The following is a 12,446-nucleotide window of genomic DNA, read 5'->3' on the forward strand; positions in this document are numbered from 1 at the left end:
TCTTTGCCAATTCCTTCAGTGTAGGTTCTACTTCTTCCTTCAGTACCATTGGTTCTCGATCATATGCCATCTCCTGAAATGGATGAAGATCAACCAGTTCTTTTTGGTACAATGACTCTGTGTATTCCTTCCATCTTCTTTTGATGCTTCCTGCATCATTCAATATTTTGCCTGTAGAATCTTTCAATATTGCAATCTGAGGCTTAATTTTTTCCCTCAGTTCTTTCAGCTTGAGAAATGCCAAAAATGTTCTTCCCTTTTGGTTTTCTAACTCTAAGTCTTTGCACATTTTATTATAATAATTGGCTTTGTCTGCTCAAGCTCCTCTTTGAAAACTTCTGTTCAGCTCTTCTATCTTGTCATTTCTTCCATTTGCTTTAGCTGCTCTCCACTCAAGGGCAAATTTCAGAGTCTATTCTGACATCCATTTTGGTCTTTTCTTTCTCTCTCATATTTTTAATGACCTCTTGCTTTCTTCATGAATGATGCTCTTGATGTCATCCCATTATTCTTCTGGTTTTTGGTCATTGGTGTTCAATGCATCAAATCTGTTCTTTAGATGGTCTCTAAATTGAGGAGGGATATATTCAAGGTCATATTTTGGCTCTCATGGACTTGTTTTAATTGTCTTCAACTTCAAGTTGAACTTGCATATGAACAGTTGATGGTCTGTTCCACAATCAGCTCCTGGCCTTATTTTGAAGATATTGAGCTTTTCCATTGCCTCTTGCCCCAGATGTAGTCAATCTGATTCCTGTGTACTCCATCTGGTGAAGTCTATGTGTGTAGCTGCTGTTTGTCTTGGTGAAAAAAAAGGTATTTTCAATGAATAAGTCATTGGTCTTGCAAAATTCTATCTTGTGATCTCCAGCGTTATTTCTGTCATCAAGGTCAAAATTTCCAACTACAAGTGATTTTTCTTTGTTTCCAACTTTTGCATGACAATAACCAGTGATAATTAACACATCTTGATTGCATGTTTGGCCAATTTCAGACTGCAGAAGTTGATAAAAATCTTCAATTTCCTCATTTTTGGCTCTGGTGGTTGGTGTGTAAATTTCAATAATAGTAGTATTAATGGGTCTTCCTTATAGGTATATGGGTATTATCCTATCACTGACAGCATCCGTACTCTGTGATGACGAATGCCATGCCATTCGTCTTCAAACTGTCATTCCCGGCATAGTAGATCATATAATTGTCTGATTCAAAATGACCAAAACTGGTCCATTTCAGCTCACTAATGGCTAGGATATCAGTCTTTATGCATTCCGTTTTGTTTTTGACAACTTCCAGTTTTCCTAGATTCATATGTCATACATTCCATGTTCTGATTATTAATGAATGTTTGCAGCTGTTTCTCATCAATTTGAGTCATGCCATGTCAGCACATGGAGGTCCCCCAAAATTTATTTTATCCATATCATGAAGGTTGGTTCTACTCTGATGAGGCAGCTCTTTCCCAGTCCTATTTTGAGTGTCTTCCAACCTAAGGGGCTTGTCTTCCTGCACTGTATTGGACAGCGTTTCAGGGCTATTCATAAAGTTGCCCAATAATGTATCAGACAGTGTTTCTCTGCTATTCATGAGGTTTTCCCTGGCCAAGTCTTTGAGAAGTAGATGGCCTCTTCCTTCTTCCTAGTCTTTCTCAGTCTATAAGCTGCATTGAAACCTGTGCACCATGTGCAACCCTGCTGGTGTTTGAAACACCAGTGGCACAGCCTCAAGCCTCACAGCAATGTGCAAGCCCCACAAGATGACAAACTGACAATCAATAAATAGCAATTATTACTTTTATTATATTATAATGGTATGTTGTTGTTGTTAGATGCCATTGAATTAGTTTTGACTGATATTGACCCTATGTACCATAGAATGAAACACTGCCCAGTCCTGTGCCATTCTCAGAATCATTGCCATGCTTGAGCCCATTGTCACAGCTACCGTGTGAATCCATTTTGTTGAGGGTCTTCCTATTTTTTGCTGACCCTCTACCTAGCATGATATCATTCTTCAGGGACTGGTCCCTTCTGACAACATGACCAAAGTAGGACAGATGAAGTCTGACCATTCTCGCTTCTAAGGAGCATTCTGGCTGCACATCCTTCAAGACAGATTTGTCTGTTCTTCTGGCAGTCCATGGTGCATTCAGTATTCTTCACCAACACAACTATTCAAATGCATCAATTCTTCTTCAGTCTTCTTTATATAGAACAGCTCTCACGTGCTTATGAGGCTATTGAAAATACCATGGCTTGGGTTGGGTGCACGTTAGTCTTCATAGAGACATCTTTGCTCTTTAACACTTTAAAGAGGTCTTTTGCAGCAGATTTGCCTGATGCAATACATTGTTTGATTTCTTGACTGCTGCTTCCATGGGCACTGATTGTAGATCTAAGTAAAATGAGATCCTTGACTTCAGGCGTTTCTCCATTTATCATGATATTGCTTATTGGTCCAATTGTGAGGATTTTTGTTTTCTTTGTGTTGAGTTGTAGTCCACACTGAAGGCTGTAGTTATTGATTTTTATCATCAAGTGCTTCAAATCTTCAGTTTCAGCAAGCAAGGTTGTGTCATCTTAGTTTTAAATTCCTTTGTTCTCAGAATGCTTTCTTTCTCTCTGATCCTGTTCTGAGGCTGAAATTGCATATTAGTTAGCTACTGCTGTGTAACAAATTTCCCCAAAACTTAGCAGCTTAAAACAATAACCATTTATCGTCTCACATATTTTCTGAGGGTTAAGAATCTAGGAGAGGCTTACCTGGATGGTTCTGGCTCAGGGTCTATTATGTGGCTATAGTCAAGTTGTTGACCAGGGCTATAGTCTCTGAATATTTGACTGGACCTGAAAGATCTACTTTCCAAGCTCACTCACATTGTTCTTGACAGAGGCTTTGATTCCTTACCATGTGGACCTTAAAAAACAAACAAACAAACAAGCCCAAACCATTTGCAGTCAAGTCAATTTGAACTCCTGACAAGACCCATGCATTGTTGCAGAGTAGGACTGTGCTCCATGGGACTTGATGGCTGTGACCTTGCAGCAGGAGATTGTCAAGTCTTTCCTTGTAGGCACCTCTGGGTAGGTTCAGACTGCCAACCTTTCAGTTAGTAGTTGAGTGCTTAACTGTTTATGCCACCCAGGGACTGTAGGCCTGTTCATAGCTTTCTCCAAAGCTCTCTCTCTCTCTGTGTGTATGTGTGTGTGTGTGAGAGAGAGAGAAACAGAGAGAGCCCAAGACAGAAGCCACTGTCTTTTTATAACGTAATGTTTGAATTGGCATACCATCAGTCTTGCTATACATTGTTGGTCATACAAATTAACCCTATGACAACTATCACAATGTGGAAGGGGACCACATAATGAATTCCAGGAGGCTGGGATCACTGGAGACCATGTTAGAGGCTGCCTACCACAGATGGATAGGTGTGTGTGTGTGTGTGTGGGAAGGTTGAAAGAAGAATAAAATGTCTCTGCCATGAAGCCGTTTCATTTGGTCTCGTGTGGGAGGCAATCATGCACACATAAATACTTCACAAGGTAATGGCTGAACTACAGGCATCAGCAGAGTGTGGAGGGAGCCTTTGAGAGGAATCTGTTCAACCCTGCCCGGAGCATCATGGAAGGTTTCCCAAGTGCAGGCACACTGTGGTGTCCTTATTCAAGGATTGTCCTAACACTGCTTAGTATTTGGTTGACATCTTTCTAAATTTTGGTGATTTGTTATGGTGATTTTCTTGGACATTAAAAATAATAACCTGTCTTATATGAACAGCAGTTTACTGTTTACAAAATGCTTTCCCAGGCACTGTCTCAGTCCATATAACCACCCTGGGAGGTAGTCAGGTTTTATTGCTGCCGTTGTCCTCATTTGTAGATGAACTGCTGAGGCTTAGAGGGACAAAGTCACTGTGTGAAGGTGTCTCTGGCAGGTCATGGCTTGAGTCAGGCTCCTCTTAGCCCAAGCCCGGTGCTGTGGCCTCTACACCTTCCCTGCATTCCCCATGAGTGCTTCGGGCCCCTCATGATAAAGAAGTGGTTTGGGTCATTTTCCCCTGTAGATGTATTATACATACACTTGCCCATGTTGTTGTTGTTGTTGTTGTTATGTGCCGTCGAGTCGGACCTGACTCATAGCGACCCCTCCTTGGGTTTCCGAGGCAGTATCACTACGGAAGTAGGATTGCCCAACCTTCCTTCCGAGGAGTGGCTGGTGGGTTTGAACCGCCAGCCTTCTGGTTAGCAGTCAAGTGCCTTAGCCACTATGCTACCAGAGCTCCCACTTGCCCATATCGAAGCTTATTTGCTACTTTTATGCCCAGTCACTTGAAAGGTTTTCTGTTTGTGAAGAAGCTTGATGAAAAAAAAAAAAAAATCATTCACAAAGGACAGAAATGCGAATTGTGCTTTCATCAGCATTCTCTGTGAAATTTCATTTTGCAAAATCCGCAGGGGGGTTTGAACTTGCTCTTGGGCTGTTAGAAGAAGGACCCGGGCATCGGTTCCTTAAGCTTGAATAGGCTCAAAGGAGCTTTAATGGTTTCAGTTCTTATTTGAGTCTGGTTATTTTGCAAATTTGTTTTTAGTCCTTCTGGGCAAGAGACAGAATGATTTGTGGGTCCACACAAGTGTATACTTAAGAGGAAGGAAGTGTTTTGTGGCAAAGAAGTGGTGCAGTGGTTAAGTACTTGGCTGCTAACCAAAAAGTTGGCAGTTTGAACCCATATAGTGGCTCCACAGGAGAAAAATCTGTTCCTATAAAGATTAAACCAAAAACTCCCTGCCATCAAGTTGATTCCGACTCATAGTGACTCCCTTTGGGTTTCTGAGGCAGTAAATCTTTACAGAAGTAGATTGCCCAGTTTTCCTTCTGTGGAGTGGCTGGTGGGTTGAACCGCCAACCTTCTGGTTAGCAGGTAAATGTCTTAGGCACTATGCCACCAGACCTCCTATCCTGTAAGGATTATAGACTAGGAAACCCTGTAGGGAAGTCCTACTCTGTCACACGGTGTCACCATGAGTTGAAAATCTAACAACAACAGTGGTTAAGCACATGGACTTTGGAAACCAGACCAGAATTTGATCCTGGCTTTGCCCTTACTAGTTTTGTAACCCTGGGCAAGTTATTTAATCTCTCAAAGCTTTAGTTTCCTTATGTGTACAGCAGGTTAATAGTACCTTTCTCATAGGTTGTTGTGAGGACTGAGTGAGATAACACATGTAAAGTTGTTAACACATAGTAAGCATTATATACATATTAGTTTTTGATGGTGATGATGATGATGATGACAGCAATGTATTTGAGTAGCTGCTATTCAGAAATCCATATATTCATTCATGAAATGTTACTGCAGATGTTGCTAACAGTGGTGTCTGGGAACAACTAAGGGTTTCAGGGAGTCTTTGAATCTCCTAAAATCATGTGCAAAATGTGCTTATGACGTGTGTTTTCCAGAGCAGAATCTTAAAGGGATTCATGACCCCTTACAGTTTAAAAGAAAGTCTGCAGTGTACTGAAGGCTTGGTGTTAGGGACACACAGGTAACGAAGAGATTGTCCTCATTCTCAAAGAGTTCACAGAGTTGTGAGGCAGAGCAACTTCCAAACAAGAGGTTGCTGAAAGATCTGGGAAGGATGTAAGCAGCAGAGGCCAAAGAGCAGGGAGACAGCTTCTTGGAGGAGGGAGTGGATGGTCAAGTGGAGTCAGAGAATACAGGGCAGAAGCAGTAACATGTAGAAATCCAGGCCATAAAACAATCAACTGCTATAACCTTAAAGTGTCAAATGTACTCTGGTGGTAATGGTGCATGTGTGCAGAGTATAAGTGGCCCAACTTGAGGCAGACTAGGTTGGCAGAGATAAATATGAAAGGTCTCTCAGGTCAGAGTCGGAGCTTAGACTTGATCTTGTGGTTCATGGGAAGACATTGAAGAGTTATAAGCACATGGTCAGAACTTTTTTTTTATTTTTAAATCCCTCTGGCTTCTGTTTGGCTGGCTTCTGGGTATTGGTAGACTAGAAATAGTGATGGCGGGGATCTAGAGGAAATGGTGTCCTCGTCCAAGTGAGAGATAAGCCCCTGAAATAAAACAATGAGAGTGGGGTTAAGGAAAAGGATTTTTTTTTTTAAATTTAGAAGCTAAAATAGAAGACTTGAAGACCAGTTGGATGTTAAGGATGGAAGAGTGTCATGGGTGATTTATAGGAGTATGGCTAACTTTCTCATGGGCCTAGAATCAGGACAGACACCATTGGAGAGCCCAAGAGATAAGTATGTCAAATTTTTCCCACTCCTATAAATGCTTAGTGTTATGAGGGAGATAAGGGTCATATGAAATAATGAAATAACAGTGCAGACAGTTTGTAAGCAGAGTAAGTGCCCTGCCATTATCTTTAATGGGGAGTCTTTAGTTGTCTTCTTACTGGCCTTCTGAGCCACACTTCATACTGTTCATCACTCCCTTTGTCTTGAGGCACTTTCCTTCTTACCTCTTATGGCACATGCTCTTCTAGTCGCCTTTTGTTTCTCTGGTCCCTCTTAGTCTGTTCAGTAAGTTCCTCCTCTTCTCCCAGCCCTGTCCTAGGCACCGAGTCAGCCCCCCATGATCAGTCTAAGTCTTCAGCCTTATCTCACACTACTTTCCTCTGTGCTTCAGCCACTCTGACCTTCTTTTAGGCTCTCAAGTGTGCCATGGTTGGTCTCTGAACTTATACTTCTCTCTGCCTGGAACGTTCTTCTTCTCTCATATCCTAGTCAACTCTTGCTCTTCCTTCAGATCTCAGTTCACTAGACCTTCCTCAGGAACAGGGTGATCGTGTAATTTGTTGTCCAAAGTGGGATATATTTGAGAGTGAAAAGGGGTGCTGTTCACACTAACATCAAGACGGCATGCATAAAATGTGTAATATCTGACTCAGGGTGGCTTCTCTGGTTCCCCAAATGTGATGGGGTTCCCCTATGCACTCACTGTTCTCTATGCTTCCTTTCATAGCCCTTACCATGGTTTCCAGTGATATATTTGAGTTACTATTTGATGAAACTCCTTCGCCACAATGTTCTATATGCTCCATGAAGGCAGACATGTCCCCATTGTGTCTTTCTCACCTGAGACACATTGTATCACATGCTGTTGTTGTTGTTGTTATGTGCTGTTGGGTTGGTTCCAACTCATAGTGACCCCTCCTTAGGTTTCCAAGGTGGTATCACTACGGAAGTAGATTGCCCCATCTTCCTTTCGAGGAGTGGCTGGTGGGTTTGAACCGCCAGCCTTCTGGTTAGCAGGCAAGTGCCTTAGACACTACACTACCAGAGCTCCTTTGTATCACATGTTGTTGTTGTTGTTATGTGCCGTCGAGTCAAACCCGACTCATAGCATAGTAGGTTCTTAATCAACATTTTATGAGTAAATAAACTAATGCTTTAACTCAGATTTGTATTGTGCTGCAGAGAGAGAAAAGTATTTTCATTTCTACAATCTTGTGTGGTTATCATTGCTACCTGGCCGGGTTTTCTCATTTCAACCTATCAAGGACACTGAGGTTTCAGTTCGTTGCCTAAGATCTCGTAGTTAGTAATAGAGACACGTCTAGAGCTTTCAGGTCTTCTGGCCCCAAATCCTGTACTTACTCAAAAAAGTTTTGAAGAAGAGAAAAGGAAAGATGATTCTAAGATCTGAACTGGGGAAGTGGGAGGATGATGCTGACCTTGAGGAAAATGGGGAATGGAGTGTCTGACGACCACTTGTTAAATTTCAGTTGCCCCATGAAAATCTGAGCAGCATTCCAGGCTACAGAGAGCTCAGAGATGAACTACAGGTGGGCCCTTGGCCTCAGGGGCCTTAAGCAGATGGTTTTTAGAAAGAGCTTAAAAAGAGGTAAGATTATGAAGTCCTGGATCTTATTTAAAATTTTGTTTGTACCCCGGCACGAAGCACACTACCTGGCACCTGATAATTTTTTTAATGAATGGCTAAAGTGAAAAAATTGGTAGCTCTCAAAATGCAATGGGCTAAAGGAACTTCTGAATGGAGGGTATTTATGAGGGTGGAAAGGACGAAGGGTGTTAGTGAAGGTGATAAGTCATCAGGTTGTTTGAGGGGAACACTGACATCGAGCAAGTATTGTTCCTATATTTTGGTCTGCAAAGTTGCCTGGACCTGCGTACTCTTTACTTGGATACGTTGCTTCTTAGAAAACACACTTCTGGTTATTTCTCCCTTCTCTGTATTAGGATTTAACAGCTGGAGGAAAATAGCATATGTTGTATCTCTGTGTATTTATGACCACCAAATAACTTATAGCCCATTGAGTCCAAAGAAAATGAGTGAAATGCTTTAAATTATAAATAGAAGTTGTTAATGCTAATAGAGTGTATAACATATGCCCCATTTTGGCACAGCTTTGAAATAATGTAAATGATTTAAAGGGCTTGAATCTGTTTGCCTTCATTTTAATTTGGAATGGTTGGAAAGAATCAGTTGCTGCTGTTTCATCAATAATGCTATGTTCCGTTGGAACTTAGCCCTCTCAACCTGGAGGAGATAAAAATTCTTATTAACTGATTTTCTGTCTTAGGCCAAGAAAATCGAATTCTTTTATTTGATATGTTGACATTTCTCTTTATTTGGACTTTTAACAAGCATGTTCTAAATATGAATTAACATGTCTTCATTTTTTCCCTTTAACAAGATCATCTGAGTTACTGATATAAAAAATGCACACTGTAAAAGCAGAACTTGTTGATGACTTTGAGAGGCAGTAGGATATAGTGGAAAGAAGCCAAACCCAAACTCACTGCCATCAAGTCAATTCTGACTCACAGCCACCTGTAGGACAGAGTAAAACTGCCCAATAGGGTTTCCAAGGCTGTAAATTTTTACAGAAGCAGACGGTTGCATCTTCCTCATGGAGAGTGACTGGTTGGTTTGAACCATAGATCTTTCGAGCAGGTACTTTTGTCTCAGTGAGAGATTATCTGGTTGCAAATAGTAGAAACCCAACAGCTTGTGGAAAAGAAAGAATATATTCTAAGGATTAGAAGCCCTCCTGGTGAATGGTTAAGCCCTTGGCTGCTAATTGAAAGGTCAGTAGTTTGAATCCATTAGTTGCTCTGCATGAGAAAAAGCTTGGTAATCTTCTATAAAGTTTGTGGCCTAGGAAATGCTATTGGGCAATGCTACTCTGTCATATATAATCACTATGAGTTGAAATAGACTCAATGGCACATAACAACAACAACAACAACACTATTCTAAAGATACAAAGCTGTCTTGCAAAATCCAAGGGCAGGAGGGGCAGCCTACTCAGAAGGGTCAGGGCCTAGGGCCTAGAGGCCTTCAGGGACTGAGATGACTCAGTCCACGTCTTCATGGCTACACGGCCCCTTGCTCAACTTTTTTTCTCTGCATTTGCTCCTTTCTTCTGTCTCAGTAGACTGGCTGCCTTTGTTTCTCTCTGCACACAACCAAGAACTGCTCCCAGCTCTGGCTGTATGTCACGTCCAGTTCCTGGGCCAGCAAGAGCCCCTGGCATCTCTGAGTTTCAAATTCCTGGAAGACAGAGTCTGCTATGTCATCTTGAGATGGATGACCACTCTTGATTTATTCACTCATTTATTCAGTCAGTCCTTACTCTAGCCAGGGCTAGGTTGAGGATTGCAATTTTCAGAGAAGGGCAAGTATGGGCTTGGGATTCAGAGAGACCTGGATGCAGATCTCGATTCTTCTTCCTACCTTGGACAAGTTCAATGACCTCTCTCTGCCCGAATTTTCTCATCTGTAAAATGGAAATTATCTTTTATAGAGTTAAAGTGAAATGATGCCTGTAAAACCACAAGTACAGTGCCGGCCACAGAATCATAACTGCCACTCACTAGTGGTTGCGACTCTGAGTAATTTACTTAACCTTTTTGAATCTATCTCTTCATCTATAAAAATGGGAAAGAACATCACCTACCTTATGTGCTTCTTTTGAGGATTAAATCATGTGATGTATACCAGGGATCCAGGAAGTTGCTCATGAGAGACACTCAGAATGGTGGCTGCCCTTCTTATTGTTAATGTCGTTTTTTTCCTCTTTCTTCTAGTTCCCATTTGGCCGACGCTTGCCTTGTGATATCTACTGGCACGGAGTTTCATTTCATGACAATGACATATTCTCTGGTCAAGTGAACAAGTTTCCAGGTATCTGCTGTTATTGTTGGCATTTAAAAATATTTCTGTGGCTGAGTCTCAGGGCACACTCTTCTAGAAAAACATGACTGTTTTTGAGATCAGACTTGAGGGCCCTTAATTGGGAATTGCTACCTCCACTCTGTTGTTGAACAGCTACCTTGGGAGGGAAGTTACCACAGAGATAATCAGGACTTGAACCACTAAGGGCTTAAAGACTGAAGGTTCAAAAACAAAAAGAGAGGCTTTCCTGGTATAATGGCACTGGTGGAAGAATATGATTTTTAACTTTCAGGTTGTAGGTGTAATATGGGATATCACACGGTGTCTATATTCCCAAAATGAAAACATTTCACTTGAATAACTTGCAGGAAACAGAACTACTAAAATTCTAGGAACATACCAAGAAAAATGGTATCAGTTTCCCTTTTCTTTAAGTATTATATTTGGAGACACCACTTTCTACACTAAGTACTATAGGGGGTAGGCCACCTCTGTTTTTTTTTTTTTTTTTAACCTAAAGCCAGTAAGATTCATCCACATGCAGGACTCTTAGTACCGGAAAAGTGTCAGAGCCAACACTTTAAGATAGCCCATCATGCCACTGTCACCCTCCTCACGTAGCTTTTTATCTTTAAATCTTTACCACTTTCTTCTGCTACGGTGACTATTTTCATTATATTTGATGGCTGAGAGGAGGTGGGTTGTGGCAGTGCCTAGGGAGATGGAGACATTAGGTTGAGCTGGGTATAATCACAGACACAGGATCTTCCACTTATTTTCAAACTATTTAATGTATTGCAAACCATATCATATAATACAATAGTGAATAATTTTTAAAAAGTCCATCACCTTGAACCCCGGTCTTCATTAACAAAAAACCAAACTGAGTATTTTCTCTTGCCTCCCAAGCCTTAACCATGTTTATTTATCATCTTTACCTAGCTTCGGTTTTGCAGTCAAAGTGTAGTTACCTGAATAGAAGTTGTTTTCTCTTTCCATTATATCATTTATACTTATTTTAAAGAGAGAATCAGTTTACTCTTTCTCTTTATTGGCATTATATCCCACATTTTTAAGAAAACACCTCTCAGAAAAACCAATATCTGTATATTAAACACTACCTAGTGATGCCACAGGAGCTCTTGTTGGCAGTGTGAACCCACCAGCAGTTTCACAGGAGAGAAGACCTGATGATCTGCTCCTGCAAAGATAGTTGTTGTGTTGTTAAGGGCCATCAAGTCATCTCCGACTCTCAGAGACCCTGCACACAACAGAATGAAACACCGCCCGGTCCTGTGCCAGCCTCACAATCCTTGTTATACCTGAGCCAATCATTGCAGCAACTGTGTCTGTCCATCTCGTTGAGAGCCTTCCCCTTCTTCGTTGACCCTCCACTTTACCAAGAGTGATATCCTTCTCCAGTGGATGGTTCCTTCTGACAACATGATGTAGGTGAGACGAAGTCTGGCCATTCTTGCTTCCAAGGAGCATTCTGGCTGCACTTCCTCCAGGACATATTTGTTAGTTCTTTTAGCAGAGCATGGTACTCTTAGCATTCTTCTCCAACACCACAACCAAAAGCATCAACTTTTCTTCAGTCTTACTTAGTCATTGCCCACTTCTCACATGCATAAGAGGTGATAGAAAATACCATGGCTTGGATTAGGGGCACCTTAGTCTTCAAGGAGACATCTTTGCTCTTCATCACTTGAAAAAAGTCTTTTACAGCAAATTTGCCCAATGCAATACATTGTCTGATGTCTTGACTGCTGCTTCCATTGGTGTTGACTATAGAACCAAGTTATATGAAATCCTTGAGAACTTCAATCTTTTCTCCATCCGCTATGAAGCTGTTTATTGGACCAGTTGTTAGAATTTTTGTTTTCTTTATATTGAGGTGTAATCCATACTGCAGACTGTAGTCTTTAATCTTCATCAGTAAGTGCTTCAAGTTATCCTTACTTTCATCAAGGAAAGTCGTGTCATCTGTGTATCGCAGGTTGTTAATGAGTCTTCCTCTAATCCTAATGCCACGTTATTCTTCATATAATCCAGCTTCTCGGATTATTTACTCAGTGTACAGATTGAATAAGTATGGTGAAAGGATATAACCTTGATGCACTCCCTTCTTGATTTTGAACTATGCGTTATCCCCGTATTCTGTTTGAATGACAACTTCCTGATCTATGTACAGGTTCCTCATGAGTACAATCAAGTGTTCTGGAATTCCCATTCTTCTCAATGTTATCCATAATTTGTTATGATCCACATA

At 41.2% G+C, this 12,446-nt stretch overlaps 1 protein-coding gene across 1 annotated transcript in view; it reads left to right on the plus strand.

Annotated features, from left to right (window-relative positions):
* The window catches only part of TTLL11 (tubulin tyrosine ligase like 11), a 336,895-nt gene that overhangs the window by 63,636 nt on the left and 260,813 nt on the right, over positions 1 to 12,446 (plus strand). Inside the window, exon 2 of the mRNA XM_007936749.2 lies at positions 10,087 to 10,183. Coding sequence (XP_007934940.2) covers positions 10,087 to 10,183 — 97 coding nt within the window. The remainder of the gene's footprint in view (positions 1 to 10,086; positions 10,184 to 12,446) is intronic.

Source organism: Orycteropus afer, unplaced genomic scaffold (assembly GCF_000298275.1).
Source record: "Orycteropus afer afer isolate SDZICR_OR568_19922 unplaced genomic scaffold, OryAfe1.0 scaffold00037, whole genome shotgun sequence".
NCBI lineage: Eukaryota > Metazoa > Chordata > Mammalia > Tubulidentata > Orycteropodidae > Orycteropus > Orycteropus afer.